At 38.5% G+C, this 16,281-nt stretch overlaps 1 protein-coding gene across 2 annotated transcripts in view; it reads right to left on the bottom strand.

Annotated features, from left to right (window-relative positions):
* Positions 1 to 7,417, bottom strand: part of LOC144195206 (single-stranded DNA-binding protein 2) — a 32,093-nt gene extending 24,676 nt beyond the window's left edge. For both annotated transcript variants that reach the window (XM_077714665.1, XM_077714666.1), the window contains exon 1: positions 7,223 to 7,417. In XM_077714665.1, the coding sequence (XP_077570791.1) occupies positions 7,223 to 7,278 (56 nt within the window). In that variant the 5' untranslated portion in view covers positions 7,279 to 7,417. The remainder of the gene's footprint in view (positions 1 to 7,222) is intronic.
* Between the last annotated feature and the right edge of the window lie 8,864 nt (positions 7,418 to 16,281).

Raw genomic sequence — 16,281 nt, 5'->3', positions numbered from 1 at the left:
CCACTCATGCTGTGTGGAGTCAGATTGATGGTTAAGAATATGGTTGGCAAAAATGACATACTACCTTTCTTTTTATTTAATTGTCCTTTCACTTTAACAATAAAGTGATTGAGTTTAAGCAGAATCATAGCAAATTTCAGCTAATTAGGAATAAACAGAAGGAAAGAAAATGACCCTAAAACAACTGTGAGTTTACTTGACCAAGCATATTCTTCTGATTTGTTCAACTTGGCAAACTTACACATACACACTAACAAATCGAGTAATCTAAATTATACTGCCAGCCGTCCAAATTAAAATGCTGTTTGGCCTGATCAATTTTGGACACGACACTTGTATCATTTTGACACGATTATTGTCACTCTCAAGCAGAAATCTTGGTCAATGAAACAAACAACCATTCACCTAGGGAAATTTAATATTTTTTTTCACAAATTGATACTATTCGTTTCTCCCCACAAAAATCTCTTTTTTTTGGTTGTTTTGTTTTTCTCATTATTATCCAGTTCAAAACTTTGAGACTACCTTGGGAACTCATTCAATGCATGACAAGTGCTGTATAACTTGCCTTAATACGACAAGCATGCGACATAATGTCGTCTCAAAATTTAAAGTCCAAAGTTTTGACAGTAATGAGTATAAATAGTAAGGTTACATGCAAGTGAGGCTCCTTTCTTAAAAATCGATTACTGTGATAGGTTGGAAGAAAAATTATTGGTCAGCCAAGAAAGAACGTGCATCCATTTTAATTTTGTCTTATTAAACTCCTTAGTCAGCTCAGTGGTTAATTTATGACATCGTTCATGGCTGAAGACCTTACAGAAAGTGGTTAGAAAGATGATGTAACCAGCTATTCAAGGCCTTTCCTCTGGTTAGGAAATTGTCGGAAACGCAGAATTTGATGGGATCAAGACTTACCCTACCATTTTTTTTAAAATACAGCTTATTCAATTACAAACAAAAACAAGTGAAATTAATGATTTAACATGATTTGGGTGAAAATATATGCATAAAATTGTAAAACCAATTCAGAATATAATTGTGGAAGGAAATTGTAAAGCCTTCTTTTTCAACGTTTAAAGTAAAGAATTGTAAAACAAAAGAATGCATGTTTCCCTGGTAATATTTTACTACTTCTTCTGTATACCTGAGAAATAAAATATGAACTGGACCTTGAAAACTCCTGAGCAAGGTGATGTGTGTGCTTTTCTAGAATGTCATCAAGGATTTAATCGAGACTGGAGGCCAGACATTTCTGCGCTGTCAAGTGAGGATGGTAAAAGTGAAGAACTCCTATGCACAGTGGCTGCGAGTGTGACTTTTAGAAACAAAAATAGTGGCATGAGCGGAAAGAACAGTTAGTGTAGAAAAAGGTCTTAGGCAGTTGTTAAGCTATGATGATCATGCGTGCTTAACCTCGGCCGAGCATCGGTCCCTTGCATATCAATGACGAAGGGATATCACCAGCAGTTGACCAAGTAAGTTACAGTATGTTACCAAATGTACACAGGTATAAATCAGAATAAATGTACATGTTTTTAGTGAACGTTTTGTGTATTATTACATATGCTTGAAAATTTTGTGAGCTTCAGACACCCTTCAGAAAAATGCGGAAAGCTGAAAAGGACAGAGATGTATTTAAGGTTTACCAGAACCCCGGATATTAGTTTCTATGGGTGCTATAATGTTAGGGGATTTAAAAAAGTGTCTTCCCTACTAAAAAGCTTGATTTTTTTGTTTTTTTTTAAATACATGCTTAATTTGTAGTTAAACGTTTAACACAATTTTGATGCTACTGCTGCTTAACAGAAATATTGTGATGCCAGGTAAATAATGTATATTAGATTTCTTAATCCATGTCTGGCTGTCTGGTGTTTGCAAATGTTCTTTTTATATTTTAGCTCAAATTACAGGAAGTGTTCATATCCCTGGCGTGCTGCTGCGGTTTACAGTAGAGCTGTGCACATGTGGCATCTCCAGTATGCGATGCAAAACTTCCTGAGAAAACCACAAATGGTATACCGCTAACAACATGACAAACAAACCACAACAGTCTGGCCTACAGTGAAGTCTTATTATTGGAAAAGTGTGGCATGTGTTTCTTTACTGGGCGCTAAATGACAATTAGACATTAAAATGGAGGTAAAGAGAAGGGAAGGGAGAAGTGTAATGGTGGGTTTCTAATTAAAATAGAAGCACTTGAGACCACCCATGGACACTCATGGGACAAACATTGATGAATTTGGTCGACCAGCTTTTCAAATGGGAGACAAAAGACTGTGAGGATGCATCGCCCTCCTTTTTTTTCTTGCTCCACTTCTCTCTTTCAACGTTCTATCTGAAGCCGAATAAGGTTATTTGGAGCCTTGATCCATTCCAAAAGACCCGAGGCCTACAGCACCCAACTACAAGCTCCCCTTTGTTGACTGACACATCTTTCTCCCCTGCTTCTGTTTGTGTTCATCAGAGGAGCGCAAAGACAACACAAACATTCAATGGGAGATTGCGACTGACTTTGGTAGTAGCTCAGAGTTACTCGTGGGGATTCCAGTGATGAGAATAAATGACAGCTTTTAGTGTGCAGTGTCAAAGTGTTGAAAAGGTTCAAATTTGTTCAGTGACAATTTCATTGTGTGTTATATCACTTGTGACACAGTTATGTTCCATGCAAGTACAGCAAGATTAAGACAAAAAGATACCCGGTTAAAGACATAGATATTATTTGAGGTCTCTTTAAGTCTTTGAATTTTTTTATAGTGATTTCCAAACTGTTAAAATTGCGGATTTTCCCTGGTTTTGGCTGTGTAATGATGACTAACTATTGTCATTCCCATTAATACAGTAGAGGCAGCATAGAGAACAGATGGAGATTGATTATGAGGGATGAAACATATGGGGAAAGTACTGTAAGCAGACAGCTCAGATGGGCTTATGGAGTTGCAAACACTGCGTGTTCACTGCTGTTATCCAACACACATTAACACTGTCTACCACAAGGCCTGCTGCTTTAGGCAGATGGGTTGGGGGGAAAAACTGTTTTCGCCACCAGTTATCACCTTAACCATGTTTACAACTGTCAGTTTCACTGGTAACAAACACTTGTTAACACACGCTAGACACCACTTCGTGGAGCACATTATCATCATTCCACCAAATTACACTCGCAAATTGCACCCAAAAAACACACACTGATGTCACAACTCGACCAAACTCCGCAAAACTTCTAAATCACAAAGTATTTTTTTAAACAGTTTGGACAGAAAAAGATTTACATGGCCTCATTCTTTATTTTAAATCATTTCCTTTATATGTCACTTTAATACGCCCATCTACTGCTGTTGTTCTGAATGTGATTTACAGAAGGCATACTGCAGTGAACAAACAAAATATGACCACATTCGGGGAAAGGCAGTTGCCTATGGACAAAAGTAGCTCAGTGGACACAGGTCAATGTGAGCATACGCTTATGTGTGCACATGTGCTGTGTGCTGCTCTAATTTCACTACAATTTTTCTGCATAGACGAGAAACTTCCAGCATGCAATGCGTCCCCTCGGCCTGTTTTATGCTTCAACAGAATCTCCCAGGATGAATTAAAAAGTGCCTTGATTGAGAAATAGTTGAGGTTTTGCTTTAAATGCTCGTATATTGATGTTTCATGTCATTGATCTGTCTTACTATTTGCATTACAGTTTACCCGCTATAACATGCTCCACTGCTACATAGCCGAATCTGTAGTTTATGGAAATCATTTTCACAGGTTTCCAGTGGAAAACGAGAATTATGCTCGCGCTGCATTTTTTTAGCTGTTTGTCCAATGCCGGAAAAAAACAAATCACATTAACGCTTATTCAGGAGATACTGTTGGCCACAATTGTAGACTTTTCAAAATACGTTTCATGGGTGCATTTTTGTCTTTTTAAAAAGTGTCTTGTGAAATGAAGGTTTTCTGTAAGGATACAATATGACTAAAAAAAATGGGTAATACCCAATCGTTAGAAGGCAGAAGCTAATGGTTTTATTCTGATCATTGCTTTAACAACAAAATATTAGGAACACATCTCAGTATCATTGTGCAGGCTACACAGCGAAACACAACCCTTAAAAGAGCACTAAAATAAATCAACACCTCTCTCCAATAAAAACAGAACATTATGATGTTCATAAAAAGAGGATTTATAGTTCATTTTAATGGTGAAACGATCAGGGCTACGTGCACGTCATCTGTTGTCTCCTATGTTGTGGTTGTAATCATTTGTTTTACTAATGAGCACCTATCACTCAAAGAAAAGTCATTTGAGGGCAATTAAGGCCAACAATTGAGGATGTTTTTTTCTTTTGTAACGTCTCTGTTTTATTATTAAGAACAAAGAGTTTTCTAACCTTTAAAAACATTTGTGGCTCAAACAGATTGCATTGTTTACCAATATCAGTGAAAAAGAAAATCTCATTCACATGGTGCAGACCATGAATTATTTTAAGGACATATTTTATGTTCATGTGCAGCAAGGACACGCGGCACACATCAGATGAGCAGTTGTACGGAGGTCAAACACATTTAGATTTCAAATGCATGTATGTGAGCCCGCACGGGTCCATCCGGAGGTCAACACTACAACCAATGAACTAATGATCCAGCAAATTCCATCACCCCAGCTCATTCCTCTCTCTGCTCTCTCTCTCTCTCTCTAATCTGTTGTCGCCCTCGCTCGCTCTTTGATGGCCCGCTGTGCCGCAGAAATGAGAAACAACGGCTCGGCAGCAGCGGTAGGACCCGCTCTCCCTCTCTGATACACGCCACTGATAAACAAGGCAGCTTGTTAAGAATGAAATTAATCTCGCCCTTGCCTGCCTTTTGCCTTTCGCGGCGTTTCCATCTTGTCAGACAGTCCTGTATTTTGTCACAGCCTTGGCAGTGGTGCACAAGATAAGCCCTCCCTGCACAGATAACTGAAAATTGAGTGTAACGTATATAAAGCAAAATTAAGAAGTTAACATTACAAAAGGTTATTGAGTCACATAGATTCAACAGTCTGGAACCCAAAATACTGAAGGTAAGTTAAAGAAGAACATATACACATTTAGTGAGTGTCAATGAAGATTCGTTATGGGGGTGCTGGAGTATATCCAATCTAACAATGGCCAGTAGGCAGAGGAATAGGGAGAACATGCAAACTCGACACAGGAAGGCCGAAATTGAACCCTTGATCTCAGAACTCAGATGCAAACGTGCTAACTATTAATGCACTGGACCACTTACATCAATATTTGTTGTTTTAGTTACCTGGTGTAAAGGAATAAACGAATGAGAAACTCAACCACTTGTCCTCCATTGATAAACTAATATGGTAATTCAGTATATTCAGGTAGTTAGCCAAGTTCATTATTTGAGCACATATTGTTGCTAAACCTCAAACTGACCAATTGCAGCAACTCCAGACCATAACACAGGCTTGTACTGTTGGCACTAGGATGATGGGTGCATCAATTGATCTGCCTGTCTTCTTACCCTCAAACAAAACTAAACATGGCTGAAATTCTATTCTACTTGGACTCAGACTGATTCCATTCATTTTGTAAGACAAAAAAATGCAAAGTTCTAACAATAGCATGGAAACAAACAGAGAAAAAAGCTGCAGTACTAAATGCAGTCCTTTTCATATTGATCAGGGAAGAACAGCAACTCAAGGAAAGTAGATGAGAAGACAATCAACATGCTGGGAAAAACAGCTCAAACAAAGCAAAAGGCCGTCATTTCAAGCAAATGAATTCCATAACACAAAGTTGCACATGCAGACACGAGAAAATGAATCATACTTCAAACAACAGAATTAAAAGTATTTAGCTCTCATACTAGTTTTAAGACTTAGTCTACTTGCTGTAGATGGTTTCCCTGAAACTTTCACACATTTAAGATCCAAAGCAAACACAATACTGAAGTACAGCAATTATAATATTCAGACTTTAACATAACATCGGTGTTCGGTTTTTTTCACTGGAGGTTGAGGTCAAACCAGCTTACAAGCAAGGCAACATGTAGCAGCGAGTAATGTAAGTATTCAAAGTTCAAAGCTCCTTACATTGTTGTTTTCCGTGGGGATGCGTTAATTGCTGTGTTTGAACCATTAGGTCGCGAACTGGGGTAATATGTTAAATATGTAGAGCATTTATAGCTTGTATAAATTCAGTGAAAGGTTCTATCTTGATAAACCTTTACTTGACAACAATTAACCACTTTTTCATGCACTATTAAGAACTAATTGGTGAGCTTTTCTAAAAACAAAATTAGCAATATCTTTAAACTAGTAAATAAACACTAAACTTAATATGTTGGGTTTACATATTAGTCAATCAATTTGTGTGTGTTTTCCCTGTTATTAATCACAAGGACATGAAGAAGAGCAAACAAAGTGATTGCATTCACCTGGCCATGTTGGAAAGGACTTGATACCATAAATAAAATACATTTTGAATGTATATGTTTCCTCTATAACGATTTAAACATTTGTTTAGATGTTTTTGGTTCTAAATTATGAAGTTAGGTGAATATTTCAGTCCCTATAGAAGTATTGTGTTTTACTAATTTAACCAAATTAACATTATGTGTAAAGTATCAGATTTGCTACAGTGTAAACAGTGTGACACAATTTACAAATTCGGATTAAAACCGATAAACTGATAAGACTACAAATTATAGTTGAGGAACAAATGTGCACAAGACCCCTCACTTCTTTGACTGGCCAAAGAAACACAACACATTTCAAATGAAAGTACAATTCTGAAATGTTGACATCAATATTAAAAATAGAAAAGAATGATTTCTCAGGATTTCAAGCACGCGTCCATGCGCCAGACCAATGCGCGCATTTCCTCCACGCGTACCCACAGCGTCTAGTTTCTCTTCCGAATGCAAGAGAAATGGCATCTGTCAAGCAGCAGCGTGTTTTAAATGAGTGCACAAAAGCCCATCAGAAGTTACCGTAAGAACAAACATTGAACTCTGCATTCAATTCCACTCAATGTTGTCAAACATCAAGGACAAAAGCTGTCCAATCTTTTTTTTTTTTTTAAAGCGAGCGAGCGATCAACTTTCTGCGCCTCGCCGGAGCAGAGAGCCATGCCGCGGCTCCTTATGCCCCTGTGCACGGCTGCACGCACACCCACCCGTCGCCTCCGACCCCCTCCGCCCAGCCCTGGTTTCCTCCCCCATAAATAAAACTTACTTTTCCCTGGCTTGGCTGTCGGACGGCACGTTGCTGCTCTTGCCTTTGGCGTACATGCTTGCAGAGAGCTCCGATTGTCACGCACCTGTCAACTCATCACAACCTCCTTGGGCACAGCCCCGTCACCATGGCGACACGAGCAGCGCCTGTTCCTATTGGATGCTACCCTTTAGAGGACCGCCCATTCGCATAGACCACGCCTTTCAAACGAAGCCCCGCCCCTGCCCTCCCTCTCCTGACTGTCTCTTCCCTTTGCTTTCCATTTCTGAGGTCCGTGTGTCTCTGTCTGTCTGTCTGCCTGTCATTTCTTTCCTGATTGGAAAGGCTCTTCTGACGCACATACAAAAACACGCCCGCATGCACGCACGCACGCACGCACTCACGCACGCTCGCACGCACATATCCTCCCTCCTCTCGCTGTGCAAAGGGGGATTTGAAACCGTCCAACAACTGGCTTTGGCTGCTCCTTTTTACAATCACACTTTCAGTCTATGCACGTGCACGCCCTCACGCACGCACACAAGGGAGCGTGCATAAAACTCTTTGCACGTACAGGCTGCTTCACAGCTGTGCTTATTTACTGTACATGCAAACATGTGTGGAGAGCAAACATGTTGAAAGGCATGAAAATGTGACATAACAGGGTAAATAAAAGTGTGTGGGGGGGGGGGGGGGGTGAAATGTGCATGGTAGAAAAGAATAGCCATCATCACTATAGAATATGAATCAGATGAGACTGATGGATTGACCTGCAGAAAGAAAAATATTCAGAGTAATCCAAATGTCTGTATCGTTAAGACCAGTGTCTATTAAATTGCTCTGATTCAGTTAATAACATCAAAATTGCTTACATCAGTTGGCTATAAAAATCAGTTTAGGAAGACAATGCAATACAAAAGTTAACTTTTGTAAACTTAACCTTTTTGAAAACTTTAACCTTTTCCTGTTGATACGCATTGAAGAAGTGCGGGTATTTGTCTGGTGCATGTACGCGTGCTTGAAGATCCTAAAAACTCATGCTATTGAATTTCAATATTGTTGTCAAAATTTGAGACGACTAATTTCATTTTTTAGAAGTTTTGTTTATATTTGTACCATTTATTGTGTCTGTTTAGGGAAGCTTGTCTCTCCATTTGTTACTAAAGTGGTGGTTGAATAACATTTTCTAATGAAGCTATATTAATGTGAGTGAAGAATGGTATAATTGTCACTTTTCATGCATGGTGCTGCAAATACCAAAACATCCCTTTTCTACCACAGCCCAAGTTCCCGGTAAGATTGAAGGCATTCAAGTGCGTGCATTCCCAGTTCACCCCAGATAAATAGCAAAGGGCCTCAAACATCCATTTGTTTCTTATTATTCAGAATATCTGATGTATTTTTCCAGGAGGTACACTTAATATAGCATGATACTGTGCCAAAAGTTGAATGGGCAGTGTCATATCTATCTGATTATTGTTAGCAAGGGTTTCCTGTCTTAAGTGTCATCACTCACTTTAACCTTTTTCTATTGATCTTCATTCAATTTTGCATGTCTGTTTGAGGATTTGTCTCTCAGGTCCATGAGACAGTTAATAAACTGCATTTTCTCCTCATTTCCTTGTTTCTGTTTTGATAATATTGATACATCATTTAGTATCTCTCTCTACTCAATAGCCAGAACAAGTGGTACTTTGTGATATATCCTTATGATAGTTCATACACTTTGCAAGCTTCTATCTCTAAAGATTTTTCAAATTGAAATGATTAGCATTGTTATTCATCAATTCTAAGCTCCCCTTAAAATGTTTGTGACATGTTTTAAACAAGAAAATAGGTGATAGTGATAGTTTTACATTATAAAAATATTCTGTTCAATGCAAATACCTAAATACACAACTTTAGAATCTTCACTTGTGCAACAAGCTAAGTTGAAATAATAATAAATGAATATTCTTTCAGCCATTGACAAATAATTATTTGATCTGCAACAAGGAACAGGTGATATGCCAAGGTGCGCCCAATCTGTGCAGTCAATAGCGAGCATGATCCATTTCAAAGATTGTCACAACTCCATAGAACATAACATACATGAGAAGAACAAGGTAGGCCACAGCATGGCACTATTCAAGTTGTGAAATAAACACTACAGGCTGTTACAAAAGGGCTGATTCACGCACAGTAAGCTCTTTGGAAAAAGAGTATGTGTGTGCAGGTGTGTGTGTGTGTGTGCGTGTGTGTATGTATGCATGTGTGTGTATGTGTGTGTGTGTGTGTGTGTGTGTGTGTGTGTGTGTGTGTGTGTGGAAAGTAAGGGCGCAGCACAGGGACAGCAGTGTTTATGCTTACGCAATGCTCCTGCGATGTGACCCACTTGGAGTGGATGCTGCCTTGTTCTCTTCTGTTAGCTCATACCCCCCCCCCCCCCAATCCCCGTCTGCTTCATCCCCCTATCACCACCCCCTTATGCCCCAGTGCCAAATTAACCCTTTTCCCCACAGAGACAATTCTATTTCTGACAATCGGAACTTTTGGTTTTGGGATGAGTCCCTCAGGGTTGATCACCATGACAACCACTCACATGCAACAGCCACGTGTTTAAGAGGATGGGGAGGAGGACAAAGGGGGAGTGGGGATAAGGATGATGTGGGCAAAGCAAGGTGAAAAGGGTAATTCTATCAGAAAAGTTAGATTCTGATAAGCAATGAATCTGTTCTAGGTAAGAGGTGGACACAAAGATCATCTGTACTGATTTGACCTCCTCAACCCGCTGACATTTCCTCTCTGGAAATAATGTTATATATACAGTGTGCATATCTCCTCCTAGGTATATCACACACATTGGAAAATTTTACCAACAGTTGCACAGAAATTTAAATATAGCTACTGATTAAAATTTGTTGACGATTCAGATTCTGATGAGCACAAACACCCTTTGGCAGTCAAGTCTAAACCGAAGGAGAGTATTTTCTCTCCAAAAAATATCCTAGTTTTCGACTTAATAATTATCTATCAGTGATATACGATTAAGACTGAGCAAGGGTCTGTACTCAGCTCCATCTTTATTTGGTATTCACTTCTTTTTTTCTATTTCTTTCTGCATCTGAGTCCATCCATGAGGGTTTTTTCTCTCAGTTTTAAAGCACTGGGCCATCTGTCGTAGGTCATACACTACATGTGTGCGGATTAGGGGGTCATTCACATAATGCAATTTTTTTTTCTCTTCATAGTATCTACTGTCTGCCATATAGTGACACAATCAAGTCTACATCATTTTATACATACAGGCATGCCACTGGACACCATTTGGGGGGGGGGGGGTGCTAATTAGTAACTGATCAAAGGTACTAATCCTTGAAATGAATTGAAATATAAAAATCTAGTGGCTTGGTGAATAATTGGATTACAGAGGTTTAATCATTTATACTGTACTTTTGAGATGAGGTGAAGATCTTTGAAGGTTCAAATTAGTAAATTATCATTATTTCAATAAACAATATTAATTGTTACCAATCATAAAAACATGCATTTACTCAAGTATATGTTTAGTATTTAACTGTAAATAACATACGTCATAGAAAGATGAACATTGATCAATTTTTGGTATTACTTCATCATTCTCAAAGTCATTAAGTTGTTTTTCCTGCAGCACACCAGATAATCCTTTGAGTCACATTAGTGGTTGTGAGTTACTGATACTATAGAAAACTAATTAAGAAGAATTTCATCAATCTGTGTATTAAAATGAAACACGCAAATGTTAATGTCCAAATGAGGTAGTATGCAAACACTGTACAAGATCTAGGCCCCACAGAGTGAGTAGGAAGTGTTTAGGATTATTTCTTTCTTTCTGGGATGGTCATCTAAAAGCTCCACAGGGGAAAGAAAGAGGATACGCATAACAAGCAAAACACTCAGGCAAGGATTCAGCCTGCTTGCCAATGTGTACATGAAGCTCACAAACGCATACACAGCATGCAGCAAGAGCAAAGTAAAACACACGAGACTCCTCTGGTCCAGGGGCAGGGGCGTCTTGAAACCGCCTGCTCCATTAAGCACTTCCTTCCCCCTTCTTTCTGCTGATGAAGAAAGTGTCCCAACCATGGATTTTCTTAATGATGGAAAAAGTTACCAACACTCCATACATGACTGGCTACAAAAAATCTAGAGGTAATGAGAACATTTGCATACCTTGTTGCAAACAATGCAAACAACTTGCTGGAGGATTACATGGATGGCGCAAAAGGGGATGCATTGAAGTACTTTTTGACAAGAATCTTTACGTGAATGGTTCACCTTCGATTTTAAATCTTCTAGAAATTTTGTCAGTATACACAAAATTGACCAATGTGAAGCAGATATATACTTCATTAGGATAGTTGCATAGATGTCAAACTTTAAGTGCAAAAACCTGAGAGATTTTTTGGAGCCAATTTCACCAGACAGTTAATGAACTTTTAGCGAGGTCAATGCTGACATTGTTATCAACATGCGTCCTGACCAGAAATTGACAGGTCACTGAACACCACATGACAGGTGTTTCACAACATGCTCTAATCTCATGTACGGAAAAGAAAAAGATAGATGTGCAAATTTATGAGCAAAGAATTTTTCAGCCCAAAGGCAAAAATAACGACCAAAAAAAAAAACATTTTTTCATTCATTATCTGTACTGCTTATCCTCACAATGGGCCCCAGTGGGTGCTGGAGCCTATCCCAGCAGGTGACACCCAGCCAATCACATTGCACAAAAAGACAAACAACTATTCACGCTCACACTTCTACATTAGTGCAATTTAAAGTGTCCACCAGCCCATCATGTCTTTGGTAGGAAACCAGAGTACTCAAAGAAAACCCACACAAGCCCAGGGAGAACATGCAAACTCAGTACAATGAGGAGCAACCTTGGATCAAACCCTCGACTCCACAACTGTGAGCCAAACGTACTAACCACTCACCGACGAGGCCAGAACAAAAAAAACATAATCAATAGATAACCTACTTGTAATATTTATCTTTCTCATGTAAAAATGAAAATAACAAATAACCTCTTTTCCATTTATCCTCACAAAGGTTGTGGGGGGTGCTGGAGCCTATCCCAGCAGACTACAGGGAGTAGGTAGTATTATTATCATAGATCTTCAAACAACTCTTCCAAGTGAATACTAATACGGTGGACAGTATCCCGCAAACCTTTTGTTAGGTTGTGGATTTCACACTAATCTGGCAGCTGTTAAAAGATTTATTACAAAATGTGCCTGAAGCATTTGTCCTTAACAGATGTTTGAAAATTATGAAGGTGAGATCATTTCATTGTTTTTTAAGTGATAAGCCACTATATCCACCAAACATAAATCATTTTTATGATCCAGATTTAACTACAAAAGCACTTTAGCTACTGCTTCTATTTTGCACTGAGGTTTCTAGTGAGATCTACGGAGAATCCTGATCTTTTACTTCTGGTTAACAAACTCAAGGCAGCACTTGAGACAGCAAAAAAAAAAAATAAAAAAAAATAAAAATTAGATGTATATGCAGTGCCTTTTTTGGGATTCCAAAAAAGGTTTGCCATCTGTGACACTCCTGATGAACTGACTTGGGTGCCACGTGTGCAGACTGCAGAGTGCATGGTGATGTGTATGAGAGAAGACACCAACAGTCTATCTACATAAACCAAAGGGCCTCCAATGTCCCACAACAGATGTGCTTGCACCACTCTGTATTACCATACATGCCATGTCTTAACTGTATTAGCGGGGGAAGTGGGGTACAAGCAGAGTGGATGTCAGCAATGAAAGCCCAGCGCATCAACAGGCAGGCTTTTTTAGGCGCCGTCTAGGGTTAAAGTTGAGAAGTGCAATGTAGGCTGATTTTAAGCTTATTGTGTGGGCCATATTCAATAATATTTCCACTATTTGCTGTGGGTCAATGAAAATTGGATAGGAATCTACTGAAGTGGACGGGAGTTAAATCTTGTCAAATACTTTGACTTATATTGAGGTCCAATGTCTGAGCTTTAAGGACTATTTTCTTACACTTAGTGGAGAAATTACACAAGGTTTTGTCCAGGGGTGATATGTAGTAATTCTTTTCAGGTTGTGTATAAAAAGGATACCAGAAAAGTTGAAGATTATAAAGGTATTAGTTACATTCTGGCTTGTAAAGGGCAAGCTTAAATGGAGATCAATTGTATTGGATTCTTGAGAACTCTCTATTTGACTAGCAAATGTGTTTTTGATAAAGCTAAAAGAGCTAAAGGTAAATATTTGACCTTATTTTGCCAGACAACTTAATGTTGTATAGTGGCAATGTGATTTCAGGCTGTGATAGTTCGTCATTTTTGCACATCAATATCTAAACATGCGCAACATTTATGTAAGAGAGGTTTGCAGCAGAGCGACTCAAACATCTTTGGCAACTAGTTCAGCATTACCAAAAAAATACTGAAAAAAATACAGTACACATACTAGCAGTAAATTCCATACCATTTGGTATCCGATAGAATGTTATTTAATTTCTCGGCCACTTAGCACTTTTACATACGTACATTCCGTCAAGGTATATATCGTTACTATAATCTTACTTTTAAACCTTGGAAGCAGCTAAAAGAAACTGTTCACGCTGTTTTTTGCACGTAGAGTTACTATGTGGTACTGTGTCTTTATGCTTCATTGCCTGCTTTAAAAAAGGGAGAGTTGCTGTGTTCCTGGCCGAGGTCTTTGGAAGGTGAACGGTAATTGCTGAGGGAGGATTTAGCCTGACGTTGGAATGAAGCAGCTCTTTTGTTTTAATGAGAAAAAAACGTTGTTCTTTGGGAAACGCATTGTAGATGTTAACCTGGAACCTAAACACAACAAAGGTATGTTCAAGTATTTTTTTTTTAACACAAACAAAGGGGTCATTTTTTTCTGATGCAGGTGATTCATCCAATTTTGATCCCTAGTCTAATAGATGATGACATGTCGCAATTATTTTGATAAAATGTCACGTTCCAAACAGACACTTCGTATTAAACCTTGATACTGGCTTTAAGAATCAGGTAGTGACAGTTACAAATACAATCAACTCAACTTGGACACCTCTTCCATCATGATCATGACGTCCTTATTTTAAGATGCCCCAACCAGCACAAAATTATAGGGTGGAGGAAAGACACCCTCACCTGTCCTCCCAGAATTTTTTGGAAAACCCCATGAGAGAAAATTTATCAGGGCTAACAGCCTTGTCATGTCATACCATGCTGTGGATATCTATTCTTTTTACATCTCTTCTGACACTAGGGATGTTCAACTTGTATTTGTTTACTTCTTAGGGTTGGGGTTACATTGATGGTATTGTTCAGTATTACTGCATTTTCCCAAACATAGCACTTACAAAACATGTTTTTTTTTCTGTATACCCCCAAAATAATAGGAAGTGTCTACAAGTTTCAACGATCCAAATCACAAACAAACAAAAATCTGTGTTGCTCTACTCTGGAATCCATCCTATGTGCAGCATCTCTAATAAGAAAAAGTTAATTGTGTGGTATCACTTAATCACAAGCTCAGTTAATCAGACCTGAGCTGAAAAGGCCCTCATTTTTGTCTGGTTGTTACATCTTTCACCACCTTTCACAACCACCTCCTCCCTGTACTCCCGTGTATTGTTTGTGCTAGAGAAAGCTATCAGAGGATCTCCTCAAGATTAGGACTGGCAACAATTCCTTACGTGGCTTCCTGTTTTGCAAGAAGAATTCTTTCGCTGGGTGCAAAAAGAAAAAAAAAACTGAAGAAACGTACCAATCGGACAGTTAACTCTGAAACCCTGCATTTTGCCTCTAAATAGAAATTGAAAACAATGACTACATCTTGAGCTTGGGGTTTCTGGTTAACCCAAAAGCATGATTTTTCCCCCTTCTATTACTTGACTTTCCGTCCACATTTTCCTCCCTAATACATCGTCTCCCTTCCATGCATCTAAATTGCAGATGGCAGCAAAGTCGACTGGCGGCGGAGCCTCTCAATGTCATTAGAAGTGACCCTGTGGATTAACTTGAAGGAGAGAGACTGTGTGGAAATTTCAGATCAATAACACATCTTTTTCTTTTCTGTTACTATTCTTCACTTTGGGTTTAGGTCTGCCTTAGCGAAATATCCACTCAACTGCTATGTCCAAAAACATCCGTTTCTCAATTCATTGGCAAATCAATTTTATTCCAATTTTCAAGGTCAGAGGTCAGATGCGGAAAACGCGGTGGACTGCTTATCAGTCCATCACACAACGACAGTCACAATGATATGTATGGGAACTTAGAGACGAATAGAATGTGTCATGACAAAAAAAACATGTAAAGTCTACATAGAAAAATCTAGTTTAAGATTCAAAGACAGGTGGACCCACTTACTATTACTTGCGGTTATTTCCAATTAATTTTTACTATAGTTAAGACTCCGAAAAAGGGAACTCCCATACTAAGGCCCAATAAGCACATATTAAACAGATGAAAATAGACCAAACTTACAATTTGTCTGTTGCAAATAGACTCAGATCTATGCAATGTTTTTGCCTGATAATCATAACCCAAGCAGAGGTCTTCATTGATTCATAAATTAAAAAAAAAAAAACACTGCCAAAATGCATCACATTTAGTATTTTCCCATTACTGTGAAATGAAAGGAAAATGTTATATGTCTTGTGTTGTCATATTTAATTAGTTGCAATAAGCATTTTATCTCTATGTTGTGCACCATAAACCCAAATGGTGCAATTAATTTGACTTCTCGTTGTAAAATCATGCAATAAGTGATGGTTGGAAATGTTGCAAAGCTTTTCCATCAGCACGCCGTAGAATACACAAACACAATAATGTGGTATTCATTTCAATCGACAAGGTTAAGTTCATACTGCACTCCAGTTAATGCAAAGACAAACAGGATAATAAAAAAAAGTATATAGTGCCATCTAGTGTGTTTACATGTACTGATTCAAGGACAGGAGCCTGTTATATGGCAAAGCAGTGCTGTCTTGTGTTGAAACTTCTATATTGCAACCAAAAAATATACAGGTGGAAAACTTGGTTCCAACTCCGTATTTTTTTT

The sequence above is a fragment of the Stigmatopora nigra genome, chromosome 4, assembly GCF_051989575.1.
Source record: "Stigmatopora nigra isolate UIUO_SnigA chromosome 4, RoL_Snig_1.1, whole genome shotgun sequence".
NCBI classification, from domain to species: Eukaryota; Metazoa; Chordata; class Actinopteri; order Syngnathiformes; family Syngnathidae; genus Stigmatopora; species Stigmatopora nigra.
The sequence above is the reverse complement of the archived record's forward strand: the minus strand, read 5'-3'. Positions and strand labels throughout refer to the sequence as shown.